Source organism: Schistocerca nitens, chromosome 2, assembly GCF_023898315.1.
Source record: "Schistocerca nitens isolate TAMUIC-IGC-003100 chromosome 2, iqSchNite1.1, whole genome shotgun sequence".
Classification (NCBI taxonomy): domain Eukaryota; kingdom Metazoa; phylum Arthropoda; class Insecta; order Orthoptera; family Acrididae; genus Schistocerca; species Schistocerca nitens.
In genome coordinates, this window is record NC_064615.1 from 417,473,533 (window position 1) to 417,488,705 (window position 15,173).

The following is a 15,173-nucleotide window of genomic DNA, read 5'->3' on the forward strand; positions in this document are numbered from 1 at the left end:
CTTGAATAGTGAAGATCATCCTTTCTCCTAGTATTGTAGTTATGCACACTGCTATTACTTTTGAATTGGGTTTGGTTGTTAATAACAAATTTCATAAGAGAGTATATATACTGAGAAGCTACTGCGAATATCCCTAGAGCCTTAAATAAATGTCTGCAGGATGATCTTGGGTGGACTCCAGCTATTATTCTGATTACACGCTTTGGTGCACTAAATACTTTATTCCTCAGTGATGAATTGCCCCAAAATATGATCCCATATTGCATATGGGAGTGAAAATAGGCGTAGTAAGCTAATTTACTAAGATGTTTATTACCAAAATTTGCAATGACCCTTATTGCATAAGTAGCTGAACTCAAAAGTATCAGCAGATCATCAATGTGTTTCTTCCAATTTAATCTCTCATCAATGGACACACCTAAAAATTTTGAATATTCTACCTTAGCTATATGCTTCTGATTAAGGTCTATATTTATTAATGGCGTCATACCATTTACTGTACGGAACTGTATGTACTGTGTCTTATCAAAATTCAGTGAGAGTCCGTTTGCAAGGAACCACTTAGTAATTTTCTGAAAGACATTATTGACAATTTCATCAGTTAATTCTTGTTTGTCAGGTATGATTACTATACTTGTATCATCAGCAAAGAGAAGTAACTTTGCCTCTTCATGAATATAGAATGGCAAGTCATTAATATATATTAAGAACAACAAAGGAACCAAGACAGACCCATGTGGAACCCCATTCTTGTTAGTTCCCCAGTTTGAGGAATGTGTTGATCTTTGCATATTATGAGAACTGCTTCTTTCAACTTTCTGCACTCTTCCAGTTAGGTACGAATTAAACCATTTGTGCACTGTCCCACTCATGCCACAATACTTGAGCTTGTCTAGCAGAAAGCCTTTGAGAGATCACAAAAAATCCCAATGGGTGGTGTTCGGTTATTCAGATCATTCAAAATTTGATTGGTGAAAGCATATATGGCATTTTCAGACGAATGGGTAGCTCTGAGGGATGAAGTAGTGAAGGCAGCAGAGGATCAAGTAGGTAAAAAGACGAGGGCTAGTGGAAATCCTTGGGTATCAGAAGAAATATTGAATTTAATTGATGAAAGGAGAAAATATAAAAATGCAGTAAATGAAGCAGGCAAAAAGGAATACAAACGTCTCAAAAATGAGATAGACAGGAAGTGCAAAATGGCTAAGCAGGGATGGCTAGAGGACAAATGTAAGGATGTAGAGGCTTATCTCATTAGGGGTAAGATAGATACTGCCTACAGGAAAATTAAAGAGACCTTTGGAGAAAAGAGAGCCACTTGTATGAATATCAAGAGCTCAGATGGAAACCCAGTTCTAAGCAAAGAGGGGAAAATAGAAAGGTGGAAGGAGTATATAGAGGGTCTATACAAGGGCAATGTACTTGAGGACAATATTATGGAAATGGAAGAGGATGTAGATGAAGATGAAATGGGAGATCGATACTGCGTGAAGAGTTTGACAGAGCACTGAAAGACCTGAGTCGAAACAAGGCCCCGGGAGTAGACAACATTCCATTAGGACTACTGACGGCCTTCGGAGAGCCAGTCCTGACAAAACTCTACCATCTGGTGAGCAAGATGTACGAGACAGGCGAAATACCCTCAGACTTCAAGAAGAATATAATAATTCCAATCCCAAAGAAAGCAGGTGTTGACAGATGTGAAAATTACCGAACTATCAGTTTAATAAGTCACAGCTGCAAAATACTAACGCGAATTATTTACAGACGAATGGAAAAACTGGTAGAAGCCGACCTCGGGGAAGATCAGTTTGGATTCCGTAGAAATGTTGGAACACATGATGCAATACTGAGCTTACGATTTATCTTAGAAAAAAGATTAAGGAAAGGCAAACCTACATTTCTAGCCTTTGTAGATCTAGAGAAAGCTTTTGACAATGTTGACTGGCATACTCTCTTTCAAATTCTAAAGGTGGCAGGGGTAAAATACAGGGAGCGAAAGGCTATTTACAATTTGTACCGAAACCAGATGGCAGTTATAAGAGTCGAGGGGCATGAAAGGGAAGCAGTGGTTGGGAAGGGAGTGAGACAGGGTTGTAGCCTCTCCCCGATGTTATTCAATCTGTATACTGAGCAAGCAGTAAAGGAAACAAAAGAAAAGTTTGGAGTAGGTATTAAAATCCATGGAGAAGAAATAAGAACGTTGAGGTTTGCCGATGACGTAATTCTGTCAGAGACAGCAAAGGACTTGGAAGAGCAGTTGAACGGAATGGACAGTGTCTCGAAAGGAGGATATAAGATGAACATCAACAAAAGCAAAACGAGGATAATGGAATGTAGTCGAATTAAGTCGGGTGATGCTGAGGGAATTAGATTAGGAAATGAGACACTTAAAGTAGTAAAGGAGTTTTGCTATTTGGAGAGCAAAATAACTGATGATGGTCGAAGTAGAGAGGATATAAAATGTAGACTGGCAATGGCAAGGAAAGCATTTCTGAAGAAGAGAAATTTGTTAACATCGAGTATAGATTTAAGTGTCATGAAGTCGTTTCTGAAAGTGTTTGTATGGAGTGTAGCCATGTATGGAAGTGAAACATGGACAATAAATAGTTTGGACAAGAAGAGAATAGAAGCTTTCGAAATGTGGTACTACAGAAGAATGTTGAGGATTAGGTGGGTAGATCACGTAACTAATGAGGAGGTATTGAATAGGATTGGGGAGAAGAGAAGTTTGTGGCACAAGTTGACTAGAAGAAGGGATCGGTTGGTAGGACATGTCCTGAGGCATCAAGGGATCACAAATTTAGCATTGGAGGGCAGCGTGGAGGGTAAAAATCGTAGAGGGAGACCAAGAGATGAATACGCTAAGCAGATTCAGAAGGATGTAGGTTGCAGTAGGTACTGGGAGATGAAGAAGCTTGCACAGGATAGATTAGCATGGAGAGCTGCATCAAACCAGTCTCAGGACTGAAGACCACAACAACAACAACAACAACAACAACAACAACATGTGAAGCTGCTCTTGAATACATTACTTTCTCAAAAATTTTGGATAAAGCTGTTAGAAGGGAGATTGGACGGTAATTGTTGACATCAGATCTATCCCCTTTTTTATGCAAAGGTATAACAATAGCATATTTCAGTCTATCAGGTAAAATGCCATGTTCCAGAGAGCTATTACACAGGTGGCTGGGAATCTTCCTTATCTGTTGAGAACAAGTTTTTAGTAGTTTGCTGGAAATGCCATCAATTCCATGTGATTTTTTGCTTTTAAGCAAGTTTATTATTTTCCTAATTTCAGAGGGAGCGGTGGGTGAGATTTCAATTGTATCAAATTGCATAGGTATAACCTCTTCCATTAACAGCCTAGTATCTTCTAATGAACACCTGGATCCTACTATATCCTTAACATTTAGAAAATGATTATTAACAATATTTTCAACTTCTGACTTTTTGTTCATAAAGTTTTCATTCAATTTGATGGTAATACTGTCTTCCTGTGCTCTTGGTTGACCTGTTTCTCTTTTAATAATATTCCAAATTGTTTTAATTTTACTATCAGAGTTGCTGATTTCAGACATGATACGCATACTTCTGGATTTTTTAATAACTTTTCTTAATATAGCAGAGTAGTTTTTATAATGTTTGATAGTTTCGTGGTCACTACTCTTTCTTGCTGTCAGATACATTTCCCTTTTCCGGTTACAAGATATTTTTATACCCTTAGTAAGCCATTGTTTGTTACATGGTTTCTTAAGAGTATATTTAACTATTTTCTTGGGGAAGCAGTTTTCAAATGCATTTACAAAAGTGTCATGAAATAAATTATATTTTAAGTTGGCGTCAGGTTCACGGTACACCTCATCCCAGTCTAACTGCTGTAGGCTTTCCCTGAAATTTGCAATTGTTAAATCGTTGACTGAACGTACTACTTTGGAGGACTGTTTAGTACTGCTGAATGGAGCTATGTCATATATTGTAACTGGCTCTGCACCATGATCAGAAAGACCATTCTCAACAGGCTGAGCATTTATCTGGTTAAACTTATCTTGGTCTATAAAGAACTTATCTATTAGTGAGCTGCTATCCTTTACCACCCGAGTAGGAAAATCAATAACGGGTGTCAAATTGAAAGAACCAAGTAATACTTCAAGGTCATTTTTCCTATTACCCTCTTTCAGAGAATCTACATTGAAGTCCCCACAAATAATAATTTGCTTCCCCCTATCTGACAGATAGCACAACAAAGACTCCAAATTTTTCAGAAATAGATGAAAATTTCCCGATGGGGACCTATATACAGTTACAATTATAAATGTGACTTTATTTAATTTAAGCTCACAGGCACATGCTTCTATATGTTTCTCTACACAAAACTTTTTTGTTTCTATACTTTTTGCACAATGATAACTTTTGAGATATGTAGCAACTCCTCCTTTCTCCATATTTTCTCTAATTACGTGTGCAGAGAGCTTATATCCCACTTACATTTACCTTATCCATATCAGTAACAATGTGATGCTCAGACAGGCATAGTATATCTATTTCATCCTCAGCTTCTAAATCTTCTAAACAAACCAGAAGCTCATCTATTTAATTCTTTAAACTCCCAATATTTTGATGAAATATACTTACATTATTTTTAATTATACTTTTATGAGAACCTTTCCTTATTCTAACATTTACAGTACTCCCCTCTCCGAGTTTCTCATAGTGCTTAGGTCTAGTTCCTATACCAGTAGTCACATGGTGTTCAGAGAGGCAAATTATGTCAACTGGGTTGGGTGACTTTAATTCATCAATGCAATTACCTAGGACTGAGATACAACTTGGTGGAGATAAAATTTCTGGTGATTGGTGAAAATTTATAATTGACAGCTGTGATTGGTGATCCAATGTGCTAGAATTGTGCTGTTTAATTTCTTTCCTAAACTGATGATTTGTTTCAATCCTGACCTCTCGTAGAACTTGACATCTTACTGTCTTACCTATCCTAAAAAAGGTGCTGCTCCAACACCTGTAACCACTGGTATTTTACCATTCATGGCAGTGCCTCCCCCCCTTAAATTTCCTGCTATTACCCCTGCCAGTTTGCCCTTCCCTTTCCTGTTGAGATGTAGGCCGTGCCTGGTATAGTCCCACCTACTGAGAGAATCAACAGGAACCACACCAATATGACCCCCGCAGCCGACCCAAGCAGCCGTTCCAAATCCAAATTAACTCTCCCAACAGAAGAGTTCAAATGAGACCGGTCATGGCGTCTCAGGACAGATATAAATTCAACATTGGTGTGTCTCGATGCCGACGCAATCTTTACCAGGTCACACTCTATACTGTACCCAGGATCTCTGTCGATACTGTTCCCTGGCCCTCCCACAACAACCACGGTGTCTTCCCTGGTAAAATCTTTACAGAGTGAACCTAAATCCTCTGTCACCTGATCCAGACTAGCACTTGGTTTGAAAAAATTTGTGACTTGGTATTCTGGTCCTAATTCCTCCTGCAGAAGTTGGCCTACACCTCTGGCATGAGAACTGCCCAACAACAAAACTTTCTTCCTTTTCGATGACTTTCCTACATTCTTTTTCAAGAATGATGTTTCCCTTTTATTTCCAACCATTATGGACTCACTTACACCATGGTGTCCAGTATTAGTATAACAACACACCGCCAGTTAATTTTCTTAGTTACTTTTTCCCAATTGGCTTTGTGTTAGATTTGGATTTTTTGGTTTGGGAGCATTTATTAATGTTAAAATTTCTTTCTCCAAAATACGAAAATATTCTTTTCCTATGTGCATTGTCAAATTTCTTTCTGAAACATTCACACGTCTTTGTTATAGTATCGAAATGCCAATCATTTTTTTTTACATTTGAGCTCTCAGATCAATCTAACACAGAGTAGGAAAACTTAGTTCTTTCAACAGGTTGGTCCTAACTATCTAACAGTAAATTATCAGGCTCTTTGTATCATCGTCTTATTCTTTAATGCATCTTACATAGTTTGAAACTAACTTCTATTTTATCAGAGCTATTTTCATTGTGAATGTAGATGCCATGTGTCACATTTATGTTGTATGGGCATATTGTAACAATGTCAGACTCAGTTTTGTTAGATTATTACTCAAGGTAATATTATGGTCTTCAAGACAAATTTCTGTTTGCTGCAAAACAAATATATATTAATGTTCTGCAACACACAAATTTTTATTTTTGTCATGTATGTTAATTTAAATATTTTTTTTCTGTGCTTGATTAACATCAGGAAGGCTAGTTATAGCCATATGGAAAACCTTATGCTACAACAGACACTACCACCAAAATCAGTTAGAACTGTGCACAGCATTCTCATTTTGGCATATCAGTCACTTGTGTGTCTTAAAGGCTTCCTTTACTTGTGTGCCATGCAAAATGTCTCATCAGATGTTCTCTTGACTTTTCATCAAGAGTTGTGGCACCAGCCTTACAAGAGTACCATCTCACTTCAATGTGGATATCTGTAATCATCTCAGTGCTACATACATATATTTATTTGGAGAAGGAGGAGGAGGAGGAGGAGGAGGATGAGGATGAGGATGAGGATGAGGATGAGGATGAGGTGGTTTTATTATGCAGCATGCAGCAATATCCGTCGTATACCTCGTAGTTCAGATCTAGAGAGAATTTTTCAAATTTTGTTTGTCTGACATATAGCATCTTAATTTTATTCTTAATTTTGTCATTGATTTTTCAATATTAGTCTCTGTTAATTGCTTAGATGATTTAATGGATCTGTCTTTTGTGAGTTGTTTTATAATTTTAATTTTCTCAAAATGTTCTTGTCGTTATCTGTGACAAGTGCTCAATCAGTTTATATGTGTACAACATTTTGTGTTTCAGATGAAAGAACTAGGTAAACACAGACAGGTAGAGTCTGGAAATATGGTGGAACAGTCATCACAGATCAAAGAAAATGTTTCAGACGATGTCTGTTCTACAGATGACATTTTGAAAAATGCAATTGGCAGCAAATCTGAAAAACATAAAGATTTATTTTCCACGCAGTCCACTGTGCCAAAAACTGAAAATACAGTTGATGCACATAGCAACAAAACATACGCTTCTACATTGAAGAAGCAAGATAATATACTTCCCTGCAGAAGAAAAGATTCTGAAACTTCACACGACAGTAATAATGCAAGTGTTCTCGATTCAGATGTAAGGAGAATAATGGAAATGTCTTTGTATGAAATATTGTGCACATACCAAGTTGCTGGTTCATCAGAGTTTTCATCATTTGTTTTGGAAGATTTGGAGAATATGGTGCAAGAAGAACTTTTCAAGAAATTTTTACCAGCTGCAGTCTTTAATTCAATAAAGCACTTTACAGTTGACGCAAGTGAAACTTATAAGCATGTAAAGACAAACCAAATACAAGCATTGACCACCGAGGTAGCAGATAAGTGGAAGAGCAGGCTACAAGTATTACTAGAAAACCATTTTCATTTCTCAGATGATGAATTGGACGGAGAAAAGGATGTAGAACTTGCATCAGATAGCACGTCCAGCAGTGGTGAAATGCGTGTGAGAACTAACGACGCCTTCCAGAACATGCCAGTAGTAACAGAAAGTGGTACACAAACAACCTCCACTGGTCAAGTCATATATCTAAACATTTATGCAGATGCTAATGATGAAGTTAATCATAGTTAGCATTTATTATAACACTCTGTAACTTTCATTGTATGGTCCTGACAGTAATTGTAATTCATGTGAGCGATACATGTGGACTTCATTTAGCACGATAATATGAGTTTGTGGCAGGAAGAAATTTTTAATCAGTCTATCTTCACTGCACTATTGTATGTAATTTTTTGTATAAAGAGAAAACTGTAAATTTTCATATATGAAGAATTCAGAAGCATGTCTCATTTTGTATTTTATTTTTTTATCACTGCACAGTTGTATGTATGTAAATTTTAGTAAAAAAAAATTTCACATTTGATTAATTCAAATACACCCCTGATTTTTTTTATTTTTTGAACTTCCTGTTATTTTCCAGAATGTAGCTTGTCATGCTCTGATAACATATTTCCATATGAATCAGTGCTTCTTGTTTAAGTATTTCAGAATTTATATGTTGTGCCATGAAAAAATCAAATTGAGAAATTAGTTTTACCTAACACACCAAATGGCTTTGCCAGACTGTCGAAATGTACAAGACATATTACAAAATATATGGTTTTTCTACTTCACCAGAGATGAAGATACCAGGGAGATCACCCTTAACCGACAGGAATTGTTCAAATGAACACCAGCTGTGCTCACCACTCACTGAGCTAATCAACTGCAGTAGCTATAAATCATTCAGCATTAATACTTGATAAATTTAGAGAACTGTGGGCAATCCTTGGGCACACAAAATTATAAGTAACTTGTAGTAATAACAATTTAATTCATGAACACCTGATTACATTTAGCTACTTCCGAATAAGCAACAAGAAACTGAATCATGTTACAACCACTTATCAACAAACGGAATAAAAAGATGTATCTCAGAATTTCAACAGAAAAGGAGAGGAATATACTAAATAGAAATTGAGATATGTGAACCTGCAACCCTCAACTCTCCTCAATTCAAATAACTCTCAACCCACTTTGATAACATTTAAATGATTTGTTAATTTCTCAAATTGTAATAACATAGTTAACAAGTCAGCCAGTTGTTCCTTCGCATTTGTGTAACAAACACCAGCAATTCTCTTGCTCACATCGTCTGAGACAAAACTGTATTTATTATCAAAGTGCTCATTCTTTGATACTCAGCAAATGGATATAAGGATTGTCTTCAAGAACCAGTTCTCTGTTGTTGACCTTGTGACCCATGCCAGTGAACAGTTGAATTAATCACATAAGATCAGCTGCTGCTCTTGGCCAGGGCTACACATTCAGCTTCGTTTGAAGATAAGGAAAACAGCTTTCATGCTTTGTTGTCTAACAAACAGTATTTCCATGTACTTACAGTTTTCCTGTCTTCTCCACTGCCAAAATCTACTTCTGTGTAGCAGGGAATCCTCTCTGCACTTCCTTTTTCGTAGTGCAAACCAAAATCCAGTGTTCCTTTTAATGTATCATAGCATTCATTTTTAAAGTCCCTTCCAACAGCATTCCATTGGATTGTTTTCATATCTGCTGAAGTAATTTGCTGCAACACTTCAGCTCTGATCTTATTGTAAGCATAGCAGATCCCAAACAATGTATCAATTGGCAAACTGGTTTAGATTTACCTAAGGAATCTTGATCATTATTCAGCTCTGGTTTTCTCTGCGTTTGATATCTTCAGTATAGAAGATGAGACACAATCATTTCATCATTTGACCTTTTAAAATCGGTGCCAAGATAGAATTTAAGTTCTTTCAAATCTTGAATAAAAAATTGTGTTTCCAAAGCTCTTTTAATCTTGTTGTTCTCGTCAGAGTAACTTTCAGGAATTTTATCACCTGCATATAATAGAAGTAGAAGATGCTCTCTCTTGTCTTCCAAATGTCCCATATACAAACATCTGTCAATGTTTGACTGTCTATGCCCAATACTTTTGATAAAATTATTAAATATAGCATTCCAGGGAGTTTTTTTCTCTGGAAAATACTTTGGATTTTTTTTTAATTCCAGAATTTTTTCGTTATTTTAGTTTTCAGTAAAATTAAGTCTAATTTTGACTGGTAAGAACTTATACAAAGAATTTTGGCTTTAGCCCACCACTGCAGAAAAATAGTGCAGCAATAAAACGTGAACAAGAGAATAACCACCAAAATAAAACTTTAGGTGAAAGGGTTGTACCTGAAGATTGTTTTTATTTTTTTATACCATATATTGTGTATAAGAAATTTGAAAATTTACCCCATCACAGGCAGCAATTGTAGGTAATGTTGAACGAACAGCAGATTAGGCTAGCTCCAATAATTGCATCATTACTCACCAAGAAAGACTTGGCATACTAGTCCCAATCACCAATAAAGACTTCTGTCATACTTGTCCCAAGTTACAAACTATGGTTTCACTTTGGGACAATGGTGGTTCTACCTTTCCACATGCTAATATTTTTCAGTTTCTTAGTTTTTTGAAAGAAGAAATCATATTGATATTAGGCAGTACATGTTTCTTTATTGGGTCCAAATACAAAACTTACTTTACCTGAAACGAGATGGTTGGAATAAAATATTGAATGAATGAAACCCATGACACACCACTGGAATTGATAGTTCCTTAACTATGTTACTGCAACCAACAGTACTGATGCCCTCTCTCGAATGTAGGATGAATTGATTGACGCTCGTAAGTCGCTGGAATTCGCCCTGACAACTGTCAAATGATAGGCAGCTGTTGCGAATCGGTGTGTTGAAAGGGCTCCCAAGAGTCATGTAGCTGTGATACCTGTACCAGAGGTACCTCAGGTACTATCTTTTCCTGTGGATCCTGTCTCCTCTGCAGAAAGTACAGGATCTGACTTTACTTGTCTCGTTGACTGCAAGTGACTAGTCAATGGTAGACAGAGGCCTGAGGCCCTGTACAGGGTGGACGGGGATCAGGGAAGACTCAGGGTGTTGTACCGATCCCCGCAACCAACAAGTCTGAAGTGCTGTCTTTCACTGAAACTGAAACAGCCAGTGGGTCTCACTTCACCCATTTTGGGGAAACCTGTTTTGTCCAGTGACAGGAGGCGGCAAACGCAAAATAGTAGGGCTCTATTAATCGTCAGCAGTTCAAATATACAGCAAGTGATTGTACCCTGTAGCAAAATGGCAGCGAGGGACAGGAAGGGACACCAGGTGCACTCTGTATGACTGGGGGCCATATTCAACAAGTTGAAGAGGCTACTCCAGCAGCCATTGAGGGACATGTAACCAACTGCAGACAGTGGTGGCATGTTGGAAGAAATGGTGACTGTCATCTGGACTCCGAAGTCATTCTTGGGTCATTACAGCAACTCGTAGAGAAGGTTGAGAAGACCAGTCTTGCGTATTGAGTTTCAACAAAGTCACAATTTGCAGCATTGTCCCCAGAACTGATCATGACCCTTTGGTTGTGAGTCGAGTTAGGAGGACTGAACCAGACACTTCGAAGGTTCTCTGACAAGCTAGGCTGCCACTTCCTGGGACTTGTGCCATAAGGTTGAGAGCTGTAGGGTCCTCTAAATAGGTCATTGTGCACTACACGTTAGAGGCTGCTACTCAGGTAGCTGAATGTGTGTGGGGGTGAACACAAGGTTTTTTTTATATTAGACAACTCCATCCAGTCTAGATACCGATAGCTGTTGGAAACCCAGAAGTATCAGTGTCAGATCAAAAGAAATGCCTCTCACAGGTGACAGTATTAAGATCCTAAAGGTACACTGCCGAAGCATCCGCCACAAAGTGCCATAGTTTTAAGAACTCATGAAAAGCAGTGAAGCTCACATGATACTACATACAGAAAGCTTATTGAAACCTAAAATTGATAGCACTGAGATTTTTGGGAAAAATTGAAGTGTATGTCGAAAGGATAGGCAGATGGGAAATAGAGGTGGTGTGTCACAGTAGACAAGAAACTCAAATCCCCTGAAAGAAATAGAAGCTGCATGTGAAATTACTTGGGCAAGACTCGGTATTGGATCCTTCCATCGCCCGACAGACTCATCTCAAAAATTTTAGAGGAAACCTCAGTTTACTTGTACATAAGTTCATTGCAGTCATTGGTGGAGAGACTAATCAAGCAACAATTAACTGGAAAAATTACAGGTTTGTTAGTGGTGGATGTGATGAAGATATCCTGTGAAGGAAACTCACTCGTGATGGAAATATTTTGGATCAAATGCCAATATCCCTCAGAGGTTCAGCATTCGTTTGCTGAGTACAGGATTGGCGGACCTGGGGTTGCTGAGCTGGGAACTGGTAAGCGCCGCTGGCCCTCTCTCACTGTATACTCTGGGCATGCTACAGTGACCCCTATGAGGTACAGCAATGGAATGTTGTGTGTTTCAGGGAACTGGAGTCTTGTCTTCACTGCCTGGACTGTCAGGAAGGTACACACTCCTATTAAAAAAAAAAACCTCAACCTCAAGGTGTCCTACGTGCTGATGAGGTAAATGGCTGTTGAGGTAAAACAGTCCAGCAGGCAACCTCTGGGACACCTGCCATCCCCCAGTTGTATAAGGCTTGCTCAGCCATGCAGGGCTCTGCCTGGGTTGACAGATGTTTGCCTAGCTTTTTGTGGGATCCCTATGGAATGGTTTCCTCAAACTACTACTAATGATGGGATGGGAGTACTATCAGGTAGTATCTACACCCACTCATCAAAGAGAGCTTTGTTGGTCAGTCCTCCCGAAAAGGTCTCAGAACCATAGTAACATGGCAGTAGTGTGCCATAATACTTTCATTGTAATCAAGTAGACGGGGGGAACCTTTGAGAAGGCCTCGTGTTTCTGTATTCACAAGGCACTGGACTGTATTGCTGGGTCTCTCAAAAGTGTCAAAAAACTTCATAGTAGAACACTTCTAGTTGAAACTGCTAATTCAAACCAAATATCTAAGCTTCTGTGATGTAAGGCCTTAGGTGACAACCCAGTCGAGGCCGAGTTGCATTAACATCCTTAACTTTAGTAAGGGTGTGGTTACCTGATATGATATAATGGAGGTGGAGCCTGCGGAGTTACGTGAAGAATGGAAAAATGGGCATCATGTAAGTGCAGAACTATGTGAAGAGAAGCAATGGAAAATTGGAAAAATCGGTAACATTTATTCTAACGTTTAGTACTCGGGAGTTAACCTGACCATATTCATATCCGTCTTAAGGTTCGCCTGTTTGTTCCTAACCCAATGTGATGCTACAATTTGCCCATACCACTATGGGATGTACTGGGAGGGCTACATGTGGCAATTGTGAAGGCTCAACTCACGAATCAGGCACTTGTACATTTATTTCGAAATGTGTAAAGTGCTCTGGGGATCACCCAGTGTGGAGCAGAAAGTGTGAGGTTTACAACGAGGAAAGGAAAATTCAGGAGTTGAAAGTCAAGAGACACATACCCTGTGGGGAAGCTAAAAAAGCTTTCAAAGTTATGCAACCTCTGGTTTTTGCTACTTCTTTTACATCAGCCATTCGCTAAGTGTGATGCCTCCACACAAACTTAGACCACAGATTCAAGTATGAGCAAATGAGCAAACTTGTCTGTGTACCTGTGGGGGAAACATTCCACTTGAAACAGAAATCATTCGGAAGCCACCGGTAAGGCTTACCACCTAAGCCACATACCACTACCTGCCATGAGAAGCCAAATAAGCCATCTTTGCATCACAAGGAACCACCTCCTCCCATAAGTAAAGAAAAACGTCCTTTGAAAAGTAGTTCCAAGTCCAAGAATGTGGTAGTGAAACCTTCAAATTGGCGAGCTCTCTCCCTCTCTGATGGGGACTGTGCTCTTGAGGATATGGACTTCCAATTGGAGGAACCGGAGAGCCAGGAACCGGCTAATGTCCCCCTGACCTACCCAGTAAATCACCATCTCTGAGGGAAAAAACAAGAATAACCTTCAAAAACAAGAATAACCTTCGCTAAATAATGGCTTCCACAGGGACTTCTGTGTTGCAGTGGAATTTAAATGGATATTTCTCACATTTTGAAGAATTACAGCATCTGGTCTAGGAGAAACCGTACTGCATCTGCTTACAAGAACGCATCTTAAAGTCACCGACACAACTGCATTATTGGGTTACTACCCATACTGGAAGAACAATATTACTGGAGACAGGGTTAAAGATGGTGTGGCTGTTTTCTTTGGTGACAGGTGCCACTCCTCTCCTGTCCCTCTTACCATGACCATACAGGCAATTGCCATGAAATTTTTCACACCCTTTAATATGACAGTGTGTTCTTTTTGTATTCCACCTAATGATGCTTTGGATGCAGATACACTGGCAGAACTCTTTTGGGAACTCCCACACCCATTCCTCCTTGTTGGGGACTTTCAATGCAAATGATGTGCTATGGGCCTTGGCCACCACTTGCTCCAGGGGTCAGACGATTGATCAACTCGTCCGTCTGCCTTCTGAACGTGGGTCAAATGACACACTTTTCCACAGCAACAGGGTCTTTTTCAGCCATTGACCCTTGTTTTCATTCACCAGCTATTGCAGACTCAGTTCAGTGGGAAGTGGCTACAGATTTACATTCCAGTGACCACTTCGCAATGTGGATCTGTCTGCCGACTAGGACTGTGGCTGACAGGAGACTATGCAGATGGATGATACAAAGGGCAAATTGGTTGCAGTACAGCCAACAGGCTATTTTTGAACAGAAGGATTGTGCACAGAAGACAGTGGCCCATATCACTTGTGATATTCAATGGGCTGCCGCAGAGTCTATCCCTCAGTGTAGTAATCACCTCAGATGATGGCCTGTACCTTGGTGGAATGACAACTGTCGATTGGCAATCGTGGCCAGACAAACAGCTGTGCGGAACTTCAGACACTGTCCGATTAAAGAAAACCTTTGTGCCTTCAGATCTGCAAGAGCATATGCGAGGTGAGTGGTAAAAGAATGGAAGAGAGCTTCCTGGGAGGAATTCGCAACTTCCGTTAATCGGTCCTCTTCCACAAGTTGGGAATTTCATAAAACTGATATCAGGCAAGAGCAGTACATGTCCCCTTATGGCCTTGTCAAGTAATGGGGTCTTGGTGGAGATGCCAGAAGACATGGCTTAGGTTTTAGTTGAACACTTTTTTATTGTCACTATGTCATCTAGACAAGTCCCTGCTTTTCAGGTGTTCCGTAGGACTGACAGAGATGAGGAAGCTTAGTTTATTCTCGCATAATGAGGAAGTGTACAACCTTAGGTTCTCCATGTGGGAACTGTAATCAGTTTTGTCTGCAGCCAGAGACACTGTTCCAGGACCTGAGGGGAACCATTATGCCGTGCATCGTCATCTGTGATCTGAAGCAGAAAGACAGCTCCTCTGCTGTTTCAATCGCACCTGGTTCGATTGACAGTACCCCACGACTTGGAAGGAGGCAATATTTATTCCATTCTGGAATCTAGGCGAGGACCGTAGCGCCCCTAACAGTTACCAGAGTGTAACCCTTACCAGTTGTGTGGGTAAGACTCTTGAACGCCTGGTCAACCACCGTGTCGTCTGGCTGCTCAGATCCCGAGGTCACCTG

The 15,173-nt window shown here is 39.4% G+C and overlaps 1 protein-coding gene across 1 annotated transcript in view; it reads left to right on the forward strand.

Annotated features, from left to right (window-relative positions):
* LOC126236291 (uncharacterized) overlaps positions 1-7,944 on the forward strand; it is a 72,349-nt gene extending 64,405 nt beyond the window's left edge. Inside the window, exon 3 of the mRNA XM_049945479.1 lies at positions 6,879-7,944. Coding sequence (XP_049801436.1) covers positions 6,879-7,691 — 813 coding nt within the window. The 3' untranslated portion in view covers positions 7,692-7,944. The remainder of the gene's footprint in view (positions 1-6,878) is intronic.
* Positions 7,945-15,173: the final 7,229 nt, after the last annotated feature.